Source organism: Salmo salar, chromosome 09, assembly GCF_965601325.2.
Source record: "Salmo salar chromosome 09, fSalSal1, whole genome shotgun sequence".
In the NCBI taxonomy this organism is placed as follows: domain Eukaryota; kingdom Metazoa; phylum Chordata; class Actinopteri; order Salmoniformes; family Salmonidae; genus Salmo; species Salmo salar.
The window spans coordinates 17,340,225-17,361,244 of NC_138299.1; the positions used below are offsets into that span (position 1 = coordinate 17,340,225).

The 21,020-nt window shown below is 45.8% G+C and overlaps 1 protein-coding gene across 2 annotated transcripts in view; it reads right to left on the bottom strand.

The window, feature by feature from the left end:
• The window catches only part of LOC106610791 (connector enhancer of kinase suppressor of ras 3), a 61,547-nt gene that overhangs the window by 16,283 nt on the left and 24,244 nt on the right, over window positions 1-21,020 (bottom strand). For both annotated transcript variants that reach the window (XM_014210378.3, XM_014210377.3), the window contains exons 2-4: window positions 17,165-17,328; window positions 933-1,135; window positions 110-197 (exon numbers count right to left, since the gene is read on the bottom strand). In XM_014210378.3, the coding sequence (XP_014065853.1) occupies window positions 110-197; window positions 933-1,135; window positions 17,165-17,328 (455 nt within the window). The remainder of the gene's footprint in view (window positions 1-109; window positions 198-932; window positions 1,136-17,164; window positions 17,329-21,020) is intronic.

Sequence of the window (21,020 nt, forward strand, 5' to 3'; positions counted from 1 at the left end):
GCCCTGAGTGGAAAGAGGTAAGGGGTGGTTTTTCAGGGTAGAGCTACACGTGCACTGCTGTGTGTGTGTGAGTGAGAGAGTGAGGGAAAGGGCGAGAGAGCGTGCAGACCTGTTGAACTGTGGTGGTGAGGTCCAGACACAGCTGAATGATCTTATTCTTGGTGGTGGTGAAGTCACTGATCCCAGTCAGGGGCGTACTGCAACGAGAGAGACGATTGAAAGGCCATTTTGGCATGACATCCTCAGGTCATGTCCCTGACTGCATTGAGATACAGTAGTTGTCAGGAGAGCTTGATAAGGGGGTAAATCTGACAGTGGGACAACAGAGTGACATAGAGCCACCTCTAGGATGCAGTTCATAGGAAAAGAACAGTACTGGTGACCCTTTAATCACATTATATACATTTTGGATCTGGAAACAAACCTCAGAAGAAAAAAAAATAATAATGTCAACATGTTAACAAGACTACTACTACTTTCAGAAAATACTGTTTTTGGTTAAGTTAAATGACAGAGTGATCTTGAAAAGAAATGCTATGAAAATAATCTGCATCATACATGAGCAGTGCTGTATGGCTAGATTGATTCTGAAATCTCATCTGGGTATTCTCTGGACAATGACTAGACAGCGGTATAGGAAACCACCAGACTTGTATTCAATTTCACTCATATGTCCTCAAACCCTTTCTGGAAACTCTCCTGAGAGAGAAGAGCTGTGTTTCTGTTAGTCTGTAGAGGCCGAGGAAAACCAATGCCTGTAATGTGTAGCGTAGCAGCATATTCTAGTCACTAGGGGATCAGTGAGCTCAATGACGCCTATGCGTAGGAAACACTAGCGTTACAGCTAACCCCAATGGCAGTCCGTGGGCTAGAATATATAGAGCAGATTTTATGTAGCTAGGACTATCGTTACCATGGAGGTTAGGTCTTACCTGTCCAGCCAGGCCAGGAGGCTCTTGGCGGCTCCGATGAGCTCCACTACAGAGGTTAGGAAGTTATTGGGAGGTTTCCGGGAAGTGCTGCCGTCGTACGTCGGGCTCTTCCTGTGGTCTGACGTGGACATGTGCAGGCCGTTGGTGGCCGCCCTCATCCTCACCACCAGACCCTTTAGGTTGTCGGTCTCCACTCCGTAGTTCTGAGAGGGGAAAAAGGAGAGAAGAGTTGAGTTTGAGAGGTTATTGTTTTAGTCATAGAAGAAAGTGTACAGTATGTTAAAGTGATCACAGCGAATGTCAATCAATCAAATCGTCATAGCAGCCACATTCTCGGTCGGAACAGTTTTTCTGGCTCTGGATTTCATTTCACAGACAAACATGTTGTTTCCTGCAGAGTAAATGTGGGTTATTAATTGTAATGCTCTGACACACATGATTTAAAAGAGGCCATGTCTCTCTCGGCACCTCTGGGGTGAAATTCCCCTGCATTCTTCATGTCCATCTCTGGCTCAACCCTCAGGAAGGAGGCGTCACCCCAGATTCCCACACCTGATTCCCATATAGCAGGCAAAGTTTGCATTCCTGAGCCAGGCTATTTCCGCCTTGCACAATCCACTAATTTACAGACCCTTCACACGGTCAAAAGGAAGAGGCTTCAGGGTTCACGAGCAGCAGACAGACAACGTGTAGTGTACTGTATTGTAGTCTAGGCCTACTGCTGCTGTGATCAGACTCTTAACAGCAAGGAAAGGTGCATCGGAGGGCAGAAGCGCAAGTGAATGCAGAAAGCGTGAGGGCAGAAGCGTAAAGCCCGGCCCCAGATCTATATACTGTTCATTCATAATCGCCCTTACAACCCTGACCTGCTCCAGGAAAAGTGACTGGGCAAATGATTGACAGACACACCCAACCTAGTTTTCACTTCAACTGTGTAGAAAGAGATTTTCTCTTTCAGAGTTAACGACCCTGAAAATACCAAGCTGATATAATGGGTCCTATCGGCCAAAGAAATCCCTTATTTGAGGCAATGTTATGCCCTGTACCTGCCCTCATGTGGCCGTAACGACCTGTACCTGCCCTCATGTGGCCGTAACGACAGTCTTAGCGAGAGTTCAAACAACAAACCAAACAAGAATCCACCCCAAAAATTATTTTTTTATTAATCTTTTTATTTTAATGACATTTTTTACACTCCAGATACAGATTTATACAAACAAACAACAACTTACAGACAGAAACAATGACTACATCTCATCAGCCAGATCCGCATGCTCACACCCCCATCCCTAGTGCCTGCATTAAATTGTACCAATTTGTTTTTCTTCAGTCACCCATGCTGTTTCAATAATAAAACATTCTATTTTTCCATTATGTCAATGATGGCGGATTGATTGACTTCGAAGATTTTTCAAGATGAGTGATAAGAGAATTGTCCAGCCCATTGGGAAACTCACTACACCCCCATATGCCGTGTCTTGAAATATGCAGACAGATGGATTGAAAGTACATGTACATTGTAATACTTCTGACAGCCAACTTTCTAGCTACGCCCACAACTTCCGGACTTTATAGCCTTCCCAGAAAGCATGGATTATCGAGTTATTAATTCGTTTTACACTTAAGCCATGACTCTGCCATTGTGCTGTAGAATTTGTTAATTTTGTCTGTTGTACAATACATTAGTTTATACTGGATTAAGCATACATTTTCATTAACTCGTTTGTTAGTTATGCTCCAACTTTCCCTCCATCTTGTGCCAACATCAGGTATACTGTTTAGAAGTAATAACTAGAATGTACAACTTTGCCATCGCCCCCTTGTGAATGGGAGTGGGACCGGCGGGGATATCATGTTATCAACTGTGTTATCAAAAATCCCACTCCACCCGCATGCAGGTAGATCAATGGAGTGAAGCTTGTAGTAACCTTAACCAGGGCCAGAATACTGCATTTGGGCCCCCAAATGTCAAGTTTTATGCTATTCTACACATTTTGTCATGAGGCTAAGAGAAAATGTTGCAGTTGTAAATTCTACACCTTTTGCCATGAGGCAGATTTGTTGAGGTTTTACAGCTCATTTTATGCTTTTGTTCACATTTTGTCATTAAGCTGAGAGAATTGTAAAGATTTAAAGCTAATTTCCTGCAAATCTACATAGTGTGCAATTATATTCTAACTATTTGTTATCAAATCAAATTTTAATACAACAGCGAAATGCTTACTTACGAGCCTCTAACCGATAGCGCAGTTTCAAAAAATACGGATAAGAATAAGAGATAAAAGTAACAAGTAATTAAAAAATAACAATATATACAGGGGGGTGTCGGTACAGAGTCAACGTGCAGGGCACTGGTTAGTTGAGGAAGTATGTACATGTAGGTAGAGTAAATTAAAGTGACTATCCATAGATGACAACAGGGAGTGGCAGTGGTGTGAAGAGGGGGGGGGGGGGGGGGGCAATGTGAATAGTCTGGGTAGCCATTTGACTAGATGTTCAGGAGTCTTATGGCTTGGGGGTAGAAGCTGTTAAGAAGCCTCTTGGACCTAGACTTGGCACTCCGGTACCGCTTGCCGTGCGGTAGCAGAGAGAACAGTCTATGACTGGGGTGGCTGGAGTCTGACAATTTTCAGGGCCTTCCTCTGACACCGCCTGGTATAGAGGTCCTGGATGGCAGGAAGTTTGGCCCAAGTGATGGACTGGGCAGTTCTCACTACCATCTGTAGTGCCTTGCGGTCGGAGGCCGAGCAGTTGCCATACCAGGCAGTTATGCAACCAGTCAGGATGCTCTCAATGGTGCAGCTGTAGAACCTTTTGAGGATCTGAGGACCCATGCCAATTTTCAGTCTCCTGAGGGGGAATAGGTTTTGTCGTGCCCGCTTCACGACTGTCTTGGTGTGTTTGGACCATGTTAGTTTGTTGATGATGTGGACACCAAGGAACTTGAAGCTCTCAACCTGCTCCACTGCAGCCCCGTTGATGAGAATGGAGCCGTGCTCTGTCCTCTTTTTCCTGTAGTCCACAATCATCTCCTTTGTCTTGATCACGTTGAGGGAGAGGTTGTTATCCTGGCACCACACGGCTAAGTCTCTGACCTCCTCCCTATAGGCTGTCTCGTTGTTGTCGTTGATCAGGCCTACCACTGTTGTGTCATTAGCAAATGTAATGATGGTGTTGGAGTCGTGCCTGGCCGTGCAGTCATGAGTGAACAGGGAGTACAGGAGGGGGCTGAGCACGCACCCTTGAGGGGCCCCTGTGTTGAGGATCAGCGTGGCGGATGTGTTGTTACCTACCCTTACCACCTGGTAAGTCCAGGATCCTGTTTTTTATTTTTATTTTATTTCACCTTTATTTAACCAGGTAGGCCAGTTGAGAACAAGTTCTCATTTACAACTGCGACCTGGCCAAGATAAAGCAAAGCAGTGAGACACAAACAACAACACAGAGTTACACATGGAATAAACGTACAGTCAATAACACAATAGAAAAAAAGAAAGTCTATATACAGTGTGTGCAAATGGCATGAGGAGGTAAGGCAATAAATAGGCCCTAGTAGCAAGTAATTACAATTTAGCAAATTAATACTGGAGTGATAGATGTGCAAGTAGAAATACTGGTGTGCAAAAGAGCAGAAAAGTAAATAAAAACAATATGGGGATGAGATAGGTAGATTGGATGGGCTATTTACAGATGGGCTATGTACAGCTGCAGCGATCGGTTAGCTGCTTGGATAGCTGATGTTTAAAGTTAGTGAGGGAAATATAAGTCTCCAGCCTCAGCGATTTTTGCAATTCGTTCCAGTCATTGGTAGCAGAGAACTGGAAGGAAAGGCGGCCAAAGGAAGTGTTGGCTTTGGGGATGACCAGTGAGATATACCTGCTGGAGCGCGTGCGACGGGTGGGTGTTGTTATCCTGACAAGTGAGCTGAGATAAGGTGGAGCTTTACCTAGCAGAGACTTATAGATGACCTGGAGCCAGTGGGTCTGGTTACAAATATGTAGCGAGGGCCAGCCGATTAGAGCATACAGGTCGCAGTGGTGGGTGGTATATGGGGCTTTGGTGACAAAACGGATGGCACTGTGATTACTCAGCAAACTGGATGTAGTCTGAGTGATGGAGGCTATTTTGTAAATGACATCGCCAAAGTCGAGGATCGGTAGGATAGTCAGTTTTACTAGGGTATGATTGGCGACGTGAGTGAAGGAAGCTTTGTTGCGGAATAGAAAGCCGATTCTAGATTTAATTTTGGATTGGAGATGTTTAATATGAGTCTGGAACGAGAGTTTACAGTCTAGCCAGACACCTAGGTATTTGTAGTTGTCCACATATTCTAAGTCAGAACCGTCCAGAGTAGTGATGCTAGTCTGGCGGGTGAGGGCAGCGAACGGTTGAAAAGCATGCATTTAGTTGCAGAGGGAGGTGTTCAGTCCCAGGGTCCTTAGCTTATTGATGAGCTTTGAGTGCACTATGGTGTTGAACGCTGAGCTGTAGTCAATTAATAGTATTCTCACATAGGTGTTCCTTTTGTCTAGGTGGGAAAGGGCAGTGTGGAGTGCAATAGAGACTGCATCATCTGTGGATCTGTTGGGGCGGTATGCAAATTGGAGTGGGTCTAGGGTTTCTGGGATAATGGTGTTGATGTGAGCCATGACCAGCCTTTCAAAGCACTTCATTGCTACAGATGTGAGTGCTACGGGTCGGTAGTCATTTAGGCAGGTTACCTTCGTGTTCTTGGGAACAGGCACTATGGTGGTCTGCTTAAAACATGTTGGTATTACAGACTCGGACAGGGAGAGGTTGAAAATGTCAGTGAAGACACTTGCTAGTTGGTCAGCGCATGCTTGCAGTACACGTCCTGGTAATCCGTCTGGCCCTGCGGCCTTGTGAATGTTGACCTGTCTAAAGGTCTTACTCACATCGGCTGCGGAGAGCGTGATCACACAGTCTTCCGGTACAGCTGGTCCTGTATTGATGCTTTGCCTGTTTGATGGTTCGTCAGAGGGCATAGAGGGATTTCTTACAAGCTTCCGGGTTAGAGTCCCACTCCTTGAAAGCGGCAGCTCTAGCCTTTAGCTCAGTGCAGATGCTGCCTGTAATCTACGGTTTCTGGTTGGGGTATGTACGTACGGTCACTGTGGGGATGACGTCATTGATGCACTTATTGTCATTGAAGCCAACGACAGATGTGGTGTACTCCTCAATGCCATTGGAGGAATCGCGGAACATTTTCCAGTCTGTGCTAGCAAAACAGTCCTGTAGTTTAGCATCTGCTTCATCTGACCACTTTTTTATTGATCTAGTCACTGGTGCTTCCTGCTTTAATTTTTTGCTTGTAAGCAGGAATCAGGAGGATAGAATTATGGTCAGATTTGCCAAATGGAGGGCGAGACTCTGTTCACTGCTTCCTGTTTCCGGTCACAACTTGCAGACTTGTTTACGTGCTGCTGTGCGTTTTGTTGCCAATCTTACTTTGCTACCCGACTACTTCACGGTTTTTACTTTTTCATTACCGTATATTTTTTGTTTTTCCCCTCACTCAACTTTTTTCATTCAACTTTTTCACCCCGGAGGTTTTATCTGGACATGGTTCGTCAGGACTTCAAACAGCCGAAGCTAAGTAACATTAACATGATGCCTTCTAATTGCAGTCGTTGTACTTATAATATACAGGAAAACGATCGCCTTACGGCGAGGATAGCTGTGCTGCAAGCCCAGCTTCAGACGCAATCGTTAGGCAAGGGTAATTTCAGTGTAGGAAAGGATGAAACAGCGTCTGTGCCACCAGTAAGTACAGATAGTAACGTTAGTATAAACCCCCTCGCACGGTCCCCGCAGCCGGACAACTTTCTCATGGCTTCTGGAGGGAAACGCTGTAGGAATGCTCAACCGGCATCGCTTATTCAGCCGACAGAAACTTTCAACCAGTTCTCCCCATTAAGCGAGTCGGAGTCAGAGGCCGAGACTTCTCTGGTCTCTGTTCCTCCCGTTATGGGGTCTGAGACGCCGAAGCCTCTCACCATTAGCTCTGACAAATTGAAAACCCTAGTCATTGGCGACTCCATTACCCGCAGTATTAGACTTAAAACGAATCATCCGGCGATCATACACTGTTTACCAGGGGGCAGGGCTACCGACGTTAAGGCTAATCTAAAGACGGTGCTGGCTAAAGCTAAAACTGGCGAGTGTAGAGAGTATAGAGATATTGTTATCCACGTCGGCACCAACGATGTTAGGATGAAACAGTCAGAGGTCACCAAGCGCAACATAGCTTCAGCGTGTAAATCAGCTAGAAAGATGTGTCGGCATCGATTAATTGTCTCTGGCCCCCTCCCAGTTAGGGGGAGTGATGAGCTCTACAGCAGAGTCTCACAACTCAATCGCTGGTTGAAATCTGTTTTCTGCCCCTCCCAAAAGATAGAATTTGTAGATAATTGGCCCTCTTTCTGGGACTCACCCACAAATAGGACCAAGCCTGGCCTGTTGAGGAGTGACGGACTCCATCCTAGCTGGAGGGGTGCTCTCATCTTATCTACGAACATAGACAGGGCTCTAACTCCTCTAGCTCCACAATGAAATAGGGTGCAGGCCAGGCAGCAGGCTGTTAGCCAGCCTGCCAGCTTAATGGAGTCTGCCACTAGCACAGTCAGTGTAGTCAGCTCAGCTATCCCCATTGAGACCGTGTCTGTGCCTCGACCAAGGTTGGGCAAAATTAAAGATGGCGGTGTTCGCCTTAGCAATCTCACTAGTATAAAGACCTCCTCCATCCCTGCCATTATTGAAAGAGATTGTGATACCTCACATCTCAAAATAGGACTACTTAATGTTAGATCCCTCACTTCAAAAGGCAGTTATAGTCAATGAACTAATCACTGATCATAATCTTGATGTGATTGGCCTGACTGAAACATGGCTTAAGCCTGATGAATTTACTGTGTTAAATGAGGCCTCACCCCCTGGTTACACTAGTGACCATATCCCCCAAGCATCCCGCAAAGGCGGAGGTGTTGCTAACATTTACGATAGCAAATTTCAATTTACAAAAAAAACCCAGACGTTTTCGTCTTTTGAGCTTCTAGTCATGAAATCTATGCAGCCTACTCAATCACTTTTTAAAGCTACTGTTTACAGGCCTCCATGGCCATATACAGCGTTCCTCACTGAGTTCCCTGAATTCCTATCGGACCTTGTAGTTATCGCAGATAATATTCTAATTTTTGGTGACTTTAATATTCACATGGAAAAGTCCACAGACCCACTCCAAAAGGCTTTCGGAGCCATCATCGACTCAGTGGGTTTTGTCCAACATGTCTCTGGACCTACTCACTGCCACAGTCATACTCTGGACCTAGTTTTGTCCCATGGAATAAATGTTGTGGATCTTAATGTTTTTCCTCATAATCCTGGACTATCGGACCACCATTTTATTACATTTGCAATCGCAACAAATAATCTGCTCAGACCCCAACCAAGAAGCATTAAAAGTCGTGCTATAAATTCTCAGACAACCCAAAGATTCCTTGATGCCCTTCCAGACTCCCTATGCCTACCCAAGGACGTCAGAGGACAAAAATCAGTTAACCACCTAACCGAGGAACTCAATTTAACCTTGCGCAATACCCTAGATGCAGTTGCACCCCTAAAAACGAAAAACATTTGTCATAAGAAACTAGCTCCCTGGTATACAGAAAATACACGAGCTCTGAAGCAAGCTTCCAGAAAATTGGAACGGAAATGGCGCCACACCAAACTGGAAGTCTTCCGACTAGCTTGGAAAGACAGTACCGTGCAGTATCGAAGAGCCCTCAGTGCTGCTCGATCAGCCTATTTTTCCAACTTAATTGAGGAAAATAAGAACAATCCGAAATTTATTTTTGATACTGTCGCAAAGTTAACTAAAAAGCAGCATTCCCCAAGAGAGGATGGCTCTCACTTCAGCAGTAATGAATTCATGAACTTCTTTGAGGAAAAGATCATGATCATCAGAAAGCAAATTACGAACTCCTCTTTAAATCTGCGTATTCCTCCAAAGCTCCGTTGTCCTGAGTCTGCACAACCCTGCCAGGACCTAGGATCAAGGGAGACACTAAAGTGTTTCAGTAATATATCTCTTGACACAATGATGAAAATAATCATGGCCTCTAAACCTTCAAGCTGCATACTGGACCCTATTCCAACTAAACTACTGAAAGAGCTGCTTTCTGTGCTTGGCCCTCCTATGTTGAACATAATAAACAGCTCTCTATCCACCGGATGTGTACCAAACTCACTGAAAGTGGCAGTAATAAAGCCTCTCTTGAAAAAGCCAAATCTTGACCCAGAAATGATTTAAAAAAATTTAAATCGGCCGATTTCGAATCTTCCATTCCTCTCAAAAACGTTAGAAAAAGCTGTTGCGCAGCAACTCACTGCCTTCCTGAAGACAAACAATGTATACGAAACGCTTCAGTCTGGTTTTAGACCCCATCATAGCACTGAGACTGCACTTGTGAAGGTGGTAAATTACCTTTTAATGATGTCAGACCGAGGCTCTGCGTCTTTCCTTGTGCTCCTAGATCTTAGTGCTGCCTTTGATACCATTGATCACCACATTCTTTTGGAGAGATTGGAAACCCAAATTGGTCTACATGGACAAGTTCTGGCCTGGTTTAGGTCTTATCTGTCGGAAAGATATCAGTTTGTCTCTGAATGGTTTGTTCTCTGACAAATCAACTGTAAATTTCGGTGTTCCTCAAGGTTCCGTTTTAGGACCACTATTGTTTTCACTATATATTTTACCTCTTGGGGATGTCATTCGAAAACATAATGTTAAATTTCACTGCTATGCGGATGACACACAGCTGTACATTTCAATGAAACATGGTGAAGCCCCAAAATTGCCCTCGCTAGAAGCCTGTGTCTCAGACATAAGGAAGTGGATGGCTGCAAACTTTCTACTTTTAAACTCGGACAAAACAGAGATGCTTGTTCTAGGTCCCAAGAAACAAAGAGATCTTCTGTTGAATCTGACAATTAATCTGGATGGTTGTACAGTCGTCTCAAATAAAACTGAAGGACCTCGGCGTTACTCTGGACCCTGATCTCTCTTTTGAAGAACATATTTACATTTACATTTAAGTCATTTAGCAGACGCTCTTATCCAGAGCAACTTACAAACATATCAAGACTGTTTCAAGGACAGCTTTTTTCCATCTACGTAACATTGCAAAAATCAGAAACTTTCTGTCCAAAAATGACGCAGAAAAATTTATCCATGCCTTTGTTACTTCTAGGTTGGACTACTGCAATGCTCTACTTTCCGGCTACCCGGATAAAGCACTAAATAAACTTCAGTTAGTGCTAAATACGGCTGCTAGAATCCTGACTAGAACCAAAAAATGTGATCATATTACTCCAGTGCTAGCCTCCCTACGCTGGCTTCCTGTTAAGGCAAGGGCTGATTTCAAGGTTTTAACTGCTAACCTACAAAGCATTACATGGGCTTGCTCCTACCTATCTTTCCGATTTGGTCCTGCCGTACATACCTACACGTACGCTACGGTCACAAGACGTGGGCCTCCTAATTGTTCCTAGAATTTCTAAGCAAACAGCTGGAGGCAGGGCTTTCTCCTATAGAGCTCCATTTTTATGGAATAGTCTGCCTACCCATGTGAGAGACGCAGACTCAGTCTCAACCTTTAAGTCTTCACTGAAGACTCATCTCTTCAGTAGGTCCTATGATTAAGTGTAGTCTGGCCCAGGGGTGTGAAGGTGAACGGAAAGGCTGGAGCAACGATCCGCCCTTGCTGTCGCTGCCTGGCCGGTTTCCCCTCTTTCCACTGGGATTCTCTGCCTCTACCCCTATGACGGGGGCTGAGTCACTGGCTTACTGGTGTTCTTCCATGCCATCCCTGGGAGGGGTGCGTCACTTGAGTGGGTTGAGTCACTGACGTGGTCTTCCTGTCTGGGTTGGCGGCACCCCTTGGGTTGTGCCGTGGCGGAGATCTTTGTGGGCTATACTCGGCCTTGTCCCGGGATGGTATGTTGGTGGTTGGAGATATCCCTCCAGTGGTGTGGAGGCTGTGCTTTGGCAAAGTGGGTGGGGTTATATCCTACCTGTTTGGCCCTATCCGGGGGTTTCATCAGATGGGGCCACAGTGTCTCCTGACCCCTCCTGTCTCAGCCTCCAGTATTTATGCTGCAGTAGTTTGTGTCGGGGGGCTAGGGTCAGTCTGTCACATCTGGAGTATTTCTCTTGTCTTTTCCGGTGTCCTGTGTGAATTTAAATATGCTCTCTCCAATTCTCTCTTTCTTTCTTTCTTTCTCTCTCTTGGAGGACCTGAGCCCTAGAACCATGCCTCAGGACTACGTGGCTTGATGACTCCTTGCTGTCCCCAGTTCACCTGGCCGTGCTGCTGCTCCAGTTCCAACTGTTCTGCCTGCAGCTATGGAACCCTGACCTGTTCACCGGACATGCTACCTGTCCCAGACCTGCTGTCCCAGACCTGCTGGAACCCTGACCTGTTCACCGGACGTGCTACCTGTCCCAGACCTGCTGTTTTCAACTCTCTAGAGACAGCAGGAGCGATAGAGATACTCTCAAAGATCAGCTATGAAAAAGCCAACTGACACTTACTCTTGTGTTACTGACTTGTTGCACCCTCGACAACTACTATGATTATTATTATTTGACCATGCTGGTCATTTATGAACATTTGAACATCTTAGCCATGTGCTGTTATAATCTCCACCCGGCACAGCCAGAAGAGGACTGGCCACCCCTCATAGCCTCGTTCCTCTCTAGGTTTCTTCCTAGGTTTTGGCCTTTCTAGGGAGTTTTTCCCTAGCCACCGTGCTTCTACACCTGCATTGCTTGCTGTTTGGGGTTTTAGGCTGGGTTTCTGTACAGTACTTTGAGATATCAGCTGATGTAAGAAGGGCTATATAAATACATTTGATTTGAGGGAGAGCTTTGTATGCATCTCTGTGTGTGGAGTATAGGTGGTCCAGAGTTATTTTCCCTCTGGTTGCACATTTAACATGTTGATAGAAATGAGGTAAAACTGATTTAAGTTTCCCTGCATTAAAGTCCCCGGCTACCAGGAGCGCCGCCTCTGGGTGAGATTTTTCTTGTTTGCTTATGGCGGAATACAGCTCATTCAATGCTGTCTTAGTGCCAGTCTCTCACTGTGGTGGTATGTCAACAGCTACAAAGAATATAGATAAACTCTCTCGGTAGGTAATGTGGTCTGCAGCTTATCATGAGAAACTCTACCGCAGGAGAGCAATGGCTTGAGACTTCCTTAGATATCGTGCACCAGCTGTTGTTTACAAAAATACATAGACCGCCGCCCCTTGTCTTACCAGACGCCACTGTTCTATCCTGCCGGTACATCGTATAACCAGCCAGCTGTATGTTGATATTGTCGTCGTTCAGCCACGACTCCGTGAAGCATACAATGTTACCGTTTTTAATGTCCCGTTGGTAGTTTAATCTTCCCAATAACTCATCCATTTTTATTGTCCAAAGATAGCATGTTTGCGAGCAGAATTTAGGGGAGTGGGGGTTTATTCGATCGCCGCCTACTCCTCAGAAGGAAGCCCTCCTGCCTTCCTCCACCTCTTCACGCAGATCACTGAGGTCAGGGTCTGTTCCCGAGGGAGCCGTATATCCGAGGGGAAGGGGGCGCCTTGGGGGGGTCACGTGCCCTGTGTGCAGTTTGGTAATACAGCCCTTGCCTTAACACAGACTCTAGTTGTGTTCAGACTGCAATGCTCTTATCAAACATCACAGCGGCTACATTCATCATGACTTCAGTCAGCTGCTTGTTCTGGTTAGTGTAGCGCTGCATTAAAAACACTTCTACATTTTAGTCTGGCCAAGTCCCCCCCCCCCCCCCAAAAAAAGAAAGAAACGTAAGATGGCTCACAGGGTGTTGCATCCACGCCAGCCTCAGCCTGACTGGCACGGTAATGGCTAAATATGCTAAAGAGAAGAAAATAGCCTGCACTCGCTCGGCCCAGCTCCACACTGAGGAAACCTGCAAGTAATCAGCAGCTAACTCCACTCAGCTGCCGTTTTATATCAGGAGCATTTACTCAGGAACAGATTACATATTACTTACCTCATCCTAGAGTCATCCCTATCGAGCTGCATGGGGTTGAGGTAGCAATCAATCAAATGTATTTTTTTTTTACATCAGCAGATGTCAAAGTGCTATACAGAAACCCAGCCAAACAACAAGCAATTCAGATGTAGAAGCAGAGTGGCTAGGAAAAACAGCCATATGTGCAAACTCATAACACGTCAAAATTTACCACATCTCAGTATCCAAATTGCTCTTTCAGAGGTCCACTGAGACACGCAGAGCCTTAGGTCAATATGGAAACTTCATGAACTTTAGGCAGATTTATACCAGGAGAAGAAATGGAGAAAAGATGCATCTAAATATCTCTAAAAGCCCACACGGATCATGAAGACACACCGCAACTGTGTTGAACCAAAACAGAAATAGTGAGACTTTGACACTAAGCTGTAGAGAGCGAGTTAAGATCAAACAGCACCTCTGGCTTTGTCATTAGCGGGCCAATCACACACAGAAACACCAGCTCGGACTGCTATGCAGAAGTTCAATACCTCCCCTTCACATAGCTGTAGCAACTAATAGGAACAGTGACCAGGTGAATAATGTGCGTATCAAATCCAATTCACTCCATTTTAATCCGTCTTATTAAGGGCACTGCTTAGCTACCGTCGAGAAAGCAGAGAAGTGACTGTTGTGAATAGGATCTGCTCGGGCCTCCAGATAGGCCCTGTATCCTGACAGACATGGAGAAGTGTTCACAGGAGACCTGAGGAGGCCCAACACAACAGGTTCTTCCTGCCCCTCACCGCAGGGGCCCAACGGTACGCATCACCTGACACCACCAGAGGATCACGGGCAGGAACACGGCCCAAGATGGGCATTCCCCCACACCCGTCAATCAGCCAGGTGGGGGCCACATCTGTTTCCTGCTCCTGAAGAGAGAGTCTGGTACGCTCCTCGAAGGGACAGGTCCACAGTGGACAGTAAAACACCACACAGCAGTTTCCGCCGCACTACTTAGCCACTGCACCTTTAATATATATTCCATGGCTCTGGGAGACAATAGGGGGGGGGGGGGCTCTTCTCCTATGAGCAGGCCGCTGGGGTTCCAAAGGAAAAACAGAGGTGTTGGGTTTCAAGATGGATCTCTGCAGAAGTCATTATGTTTCTGAGAGTCCCAGTTTGAATAATTCATGTTCTTCCTCTGTCTCCAGAGACCAGTTTGCTCAGATGACTTCTGTCTGGTGTGAGCTGTAATCTGAGTGGTTCCGAAGGGCTACATTAAGTCAGCCAGTCTAACATTCTGCTGAGGGAAAGGGACTCGAGAGCCAAGTTAAGACACGTGTGATAGAAGGTTCTAGTCATTTACAAGACGATGAACAGATACACAACTCTGATGTAAGAACATGCTTCTAAAAGCATTCAACAGCAGAGAAGGTTCAGACCATCTCATGACCATCTACCATGTGGCTCCATGACCAGTACAGGGGATATCCTGTCTACTGTGAAAGGACTGCTGTGTGACCACAAAGAGAAGAGATGGACTGTTTGACCCCACAGCGAGAGGGGTCTGGCATTTGACAGCTGGTTGTTCCACTCATAAACCGTGACCTCTCCCCAGTTGAAGTTAATTGAAACGAGGGTGTGTCTTCCTCCCGCGGGGCCAGTGAGACAGAGGCCCCTGTTAATAAGAGGAGCAACAGCAGACCATCACGACCAGCTTGTTTACCCATGGTTCCTCAATCAGGGGTGCGAGGAGCGTTTCCATGCCACTGCTGGCCCGGCATTCCAAACCCAGGGTCACTAGTGGGGGAAACGAGTACGTCTAAACATCCTCTCTGATCCTCTGTCTGAATGACATAACATAGTCATCCTCTGTCTGAATGACATAACATAGTCATCCTCTCCTAACAGACTCAAGTTATTTTGAGAAATAACAAAGGCTCTGGACTGGGGGAAGATTTGTTAACCATAACAAACACATGCTGGGGAAACACGAGGGAATACGGGTTAAATTTATGAAGCTCATCAAGAGAAAACAAAGAGGCCTCACTAAATCGCTGGCTCTGGGGGTGAGCAGAAATCTGGGCACAATTACCCTGAGCATAGAGTAAGGGATACTGGACTCAGTGTTGGGGATTAGTGAACTACATTTAGTTCAAATGTAATTACATTTTGCAGTAGCTTGGTGGTGGTTGAACTATATTCAAATATTGGTAGTGTTGCCATGTTGTGGTGTAGCTGACTATTGGAACTACACCACTTTTTTTAGCAAAAATAAAATATGGGTGAAGTAGGCAAGAGTGTCCTTTATTTTCCAGCATCAGATCGGCCCAATTCTCACGTCAAACACTACGTGCCCAATTCTCACTTGTTATGTTTAATAGGCTAAATTACACATTCTGTTTAACATCTGACTCCAGAGTGATCTGTTCTTGCAATTTGTAGTTTATGACATTTCAGATTTAGATAGAAAAAGTACTTAGTTACATTTATAAGTAACTTCAGTTAAGTAAGCTATATTTTTGTTAAGGGTAGCTTTAGTGTAGCCTAACTTCTTCCAGTGTGAAGTAATTGGTAGCTTGGAAAACTACATTTTCAGAGTAGCTTCCCCAACACTGGCTGGACTGAAGGATGTACGGTATGACACAGATTCATCATAGCATAAGCATTACCCTCTACCCCAGTAAAAAGCATTTCCATGTGTCCGTTCCCAATGATCACAGTAACCGCCTAGGGTCTTATCTCTTCAAGCTGTTATCACCATCTCTGCTCCAGAGAGGGATGCTCAGACACTATCCAACAATACTTCCCAATGAATATTCCCTAGAGATGATTAATCAAGGAACAACAGGCTTCAGAGGTCCGTCTCCAACCTCGGACAATCCCAGGATCCCACAGCTGAACATAGACTCAGGGTGCTTAGACTGGCAGCTATCATGCTGGGGTTAATCTGTGTGTCGCTCTCCACATCTGAATCTCAACCTTATACATCAGAAGCAAACTAACCAGGATCAGATGACATGGGCACGAACACCACTCATGTCTAACCAGACAACACCAGGCTCCTCTGGCATTTAGGTGGTGGGTATTTAGCAGTGCCAGCTAAATTAGATCTGTTTGGGTAAAGTGACCTGTTGGTCTACTGCTTAAAGTTTTCTTAAAGTAGAATAAATACAAGATCAGGGAGCATTGCAGGATAAAATCTGAATGGAAATGCTCCTTTAAGGAACTTGATAGAGGGAAAATCAGTAGTGCGAGCCATTTTAAAGGGGCACAAGGATTTCACAAAAATAAAACGCTGACACTGATCAAAACTTAAGACCGCAATCTGGGCTGACACAGGAAACGATAAAAACCCAAATCAATCCCACCTGGTTGAAAACCTGGTTCTGTTTCAGACTGATCTTGGTGAATGTTTTAGGAGCACCTCTCCCTCTCCCTCTGAGCTTTAAGACAGTGGTGTTGACCATAACTCTTCTCCTGGCAGCTCTTTTGATGGATGGCCGGACGCCAGGCTAGAAGGCCGTATCAGCGTTCCCATGAGCCACTGGGGTGAGAGACAAGGCTGAGGCCAGGAGTGCACTGGGAATTCAACAGCTGACCTGACATTTCACCCCCTCTCTCTGTGTGTGTGTGTGTGTGTGTGTGTGTGTGTGAGTGAGAGAAACAGAAGAGATATAGCTAAAGAAAGAGCACAATAACCCCTTTCTTCTCTTCATCCCCTTCATGTCCTGTGATGTCTAAGTGATGTGATTCCCCATCTGACCACTACTAATCACCAGCTCAAATCTAACCACCAGACCTGGAGCCTATAGAGCCTGATTAAAAAGCCTGGTTTCCCTCCATCTGGACTGAAATACAGCTTTTCCTACTCTAATGTCCTGGAGCAGTGTTCTACACCCTACTGAGTTGTGTGGGAAACAAGAGATTCTGCACCACTGGTTGCCAACTACAATCTGGGCCTATTTCAAACACACACACACTGGCACCGAGAGAGCGAAAGAGGGGACAGCAGGGCCGATGACAGCTCCATCTCCAGAGATTCTCACTGAACAACCAGCAAGCTCCTGGTCCCATCATCCCTTTTTCACACAAGGGCTTTCATGAGCTGTCATGCTAATATTGACCTGCGGGGGGGAAATCGAGATGTGAGCACCGTGTACGTACCAGAGCACAGAGCAGGTCGACGGCCTCCAGCACCAGCTCCTGGTGTCCGATGCGGGCCACACCCAGCTCCTCCAGGTCCTGATGGGAGATCTTCAGCAGCTGCTCCCCGCTGATCTTCTCCCGCTCAAAGTTAGGCACATACTGCTGCAGGCTGTCATCCAAGCCTGGACACAGAGAGGGGGAAGGAGAGAAACGAGTGTCAGTACCTTGAGACAAAGAGCACCGATAAGAAATACCTTTATGTGATAACATGAAACAACAGTAAAAGCTGTGGTTTTTTATGCAGGCCTCTAACAGTGATACAGAGGCCTACCCACAGAAGAGACGCAGCACATGAATCTCCTAAAGGACGCAACAGGATGCGTGGAAGTCGGTCTCCACCTGTCTTGACACAAGCCCAGTTCTAATAACGGACCCGACACCTGACGACATACGGGCGGACCAATAGCAGAGAGAGAAACAGGTGCAACAGATCTAGCCCCAAGATAAACACACCATAAACAGAAGAGCGGTTAAACCGCTCCTAAGTCTTTTGGGACAGTTGAACAATGGGCGGCTCTTTGTCCGATTACAGTTGGGGGATGTCTCTTAGCTGCTTTTTAAACCCCCACACTGTTGGATGAGTTAACTATCGCAATAGCAGCCACTCTGCCCACTCAAGGAAAGGCAATTTGTTCTACATTACACTCACACCTACTAAGGGCTAAGCTGGATGAATTGGTCCAATGCAATTTTTATATTTTAAAGCCCCATTAGCAGAAGTCTGTGGGTAACATGCAGTGCTTTCGACAAGACAACTGCAAAAAAAAGTATCCTAAGAGAGCCAAACACAAATGCTTCTTGTTCACAATAAACCATTTGGGGGGTGGGGAGTAAACACCATCTAGTCCATCAATGAGGGCACAGAGAGGGGGCAGCTGCAGAGCTATGGCCCTGAGCCCTGGCCCTCTGAATGGCCCGTCAGCTGCACAACCCCCCTGATCCTGACAGATGCGCACACACACACACACACACACACACACACACACACACACACACACACACACACACACACACACACACACACACACACACACACACACACACACACACACACACACACACACACACACACACACACACACACACACACACACACACACACACACACACACACACACACACACGCTGTGAGTATGGCCATCCAAAACCCATCCATTTCTCCGTTGACAAATATTCAAGGAAAGAGCTTTGGTTTCGTACATTCTTTCCAGTCTAAACTGCAGCCATATTAACGACACTCCATATATATGAATACACTATGTTGAGCATTATGTGTATGCAGATGGGGGTATGTTCTGTGGTAAGGAGCCTTCTTTATAAATGGTACCTCATTTTCACACCTGTGTGGCATTCAATGTGTGTGTGTGGTGTTGCTGCGGCAACGTGTGTGTGTGTGTGTGTGTCAGCGTGGTGAATGGCTTAGTGCTGCAGGATATCCAGTTGCAGATACCAGAGCAGACTGTTAATTCGTCTGGCCTGCAGAGCAGACAGCCAGGGGCTCCCAGGACACACCACAGAGACTGCTGTACCAATCATACGTCTACTGGGTTGCAGTAAGAGTAGCATACGTCTCTGTGACTGTCCCCATCTCTCTCTCTCTCACACACACACACACACACACACACACACACACACACACACACACACACACACACACACACACACGGGCCTACATTCAAACCCACCAACATGGAACAGCCAAGTCTTTCACAAAATACTACAAATCTGCAGAAGAATCTCTAACAGTCCATTAACTGTGCTTTTGACATTGAAGTTCCTTTTTTAACGACCTCTTATAAAACCTCAAAACGCTAAAAAGTCTGCAAGGCTTCTGCAGAGAAATCTCAGTGAAATCAACAAAATACATCAAACTGCTCAACTATAACCCATAATGCAACCAGTCAAGTTCACTTACTGTCTAAACATTTTTCACATTCCTGGCTTGAGAATTCCCAGGGCAGACTTTATGCAATTTGGGCTTAATCCCTAAGATGGAGTGAGTTTTGGCAGCACAGAGGGAGCTCACTTCAAAAGGCCCAGTGGAGGAGGGTATGAGAGAGACCCAGTAAGCGCTGTGAGGCGGAGGGGGACTGAACGCAGCCCAACACAAACACAGCCTCAGCCTCTGACTGGGCCAGCTGCTGGTAATGGGATTAAAGAGAAACAAGAGAATGGAAACACAGGGCTAAGGTTTCTCCTTCCTGCATTACCCTCGGCGTGTTAAGAAGGCATTTCCTGTGGAACGATGCCATCCTTCTGCGGAATCTCTCTACGGATGAGTTAAGGGGAGAGGGGAAGGTAAACTAAGTTTGGGCTACTAGGCCTGCTCTGACTGTGGCAGGGCTTATTACAAATCTTTGGGTCGACCAACAAAACATCTTCCCAAAAGAGAACTTCCCTTCCACCCTCAATACCTATATAAATTGCTTCATTCGTTTAAGTGTTTTTTTCTCATTTTCCAAACACCTCCCCAAATCCCTCTCCCAGAGCACTGTCCTGACTTTGGAATTCTGGGTCAGATCACGGTAGGGTCCAACCTGACTAGCCTGGCGGTCTAATTCGGAGAGTTTGAACAAAAGCTGCCACTTCAAAACAGCCTGTGTGTGTGGGGGGGGGGGGGGGGACCAAGGACCCGTCCCCTCGATGGGACTAATTGAGAGGATCCCGCTGGGGAGAGAGTGGGAAACATGGGTACCCCAGTCAGAATGCATTATCCCAATAGGTATACAAGTCGTAGTGCATTTATCCCATAGGAACCACAGGCTACATTTGCTCCCAGAGTCTTAAGGGACAATACCATGATCTCTCTGGCCCGTACTCTTGCCACATGCAGAAGAAAAGACGCACCTTCTCACATAGACCTGATAAAAGTTTATAGAGCGTAGACCAATGGCTACAGGGTGTGTGTGAAACTATTAACGTCCATTAAGGACATAAAAACAAGTGAGGGAGGTGGGTGTCACACTATAGTGGATTGATGAAGGGGGTGGAAGTGGGAAGGTTTGCGAAAGCTCTTCAAAAAAGGCCAAACCAGGCTTAAAACGCTTTACAAACATTTTAACGCTATCCTGACAACAGAACTTAACACGCACTTAAATGCCAAAGCTGAGATGGAGTGTGAAGAAACATGCAGAAAGACAAAGACAAATTCTGTCTCACAAAAATGTTATGCATTAACCCAGGCTTCTCCTCATTTGAACATCAGTAGAAAGTGGAGCTTATGGTCTGAGTGTGTGTGTGTGTGTGTGTGTGTGTGCGTGTGTGTGTGTGTAATAGTGACATTAGTGAGTCCAGCTGAGACGGCACAATCCAATTGAGTAAATGGTCCAGCATAAACATGTGTTTTCAATGTAACATAATAGGAGGAAGTTCCGTTTCAAAGCACTTTGAGTGATCGATTTTCACAAAATAGGGGATGATTAGCAAACCTCGACGCCCGCAGTCTGTCATTACCTCACCCACTCTGGAGCAGGGGGCTGGATGTACGGGCACCTGCTGTTACTGTGGGGTCCTGCTGCCACCCGCTACACCTATTGATTGGGGCCTGGAACTACACTACATTTATGCTTTCATTCATTCATTAGGGACAACGCACATTAATTAACATCAATATTACAATAATGCAACATCCCATGTAAATGTGCCGGGGTTAGCCGAAAGCTAATTTGCACCCGTAGTCCCAGGGCAGCTAAGGACAATTACACAGCCACAAAGAAATACACACTAAAACAATACAAAATATAAATAAATTACATCCAATAATATATTATTCTAACAACAACTACACTATCATCAACTATTGTCTTATGTATGA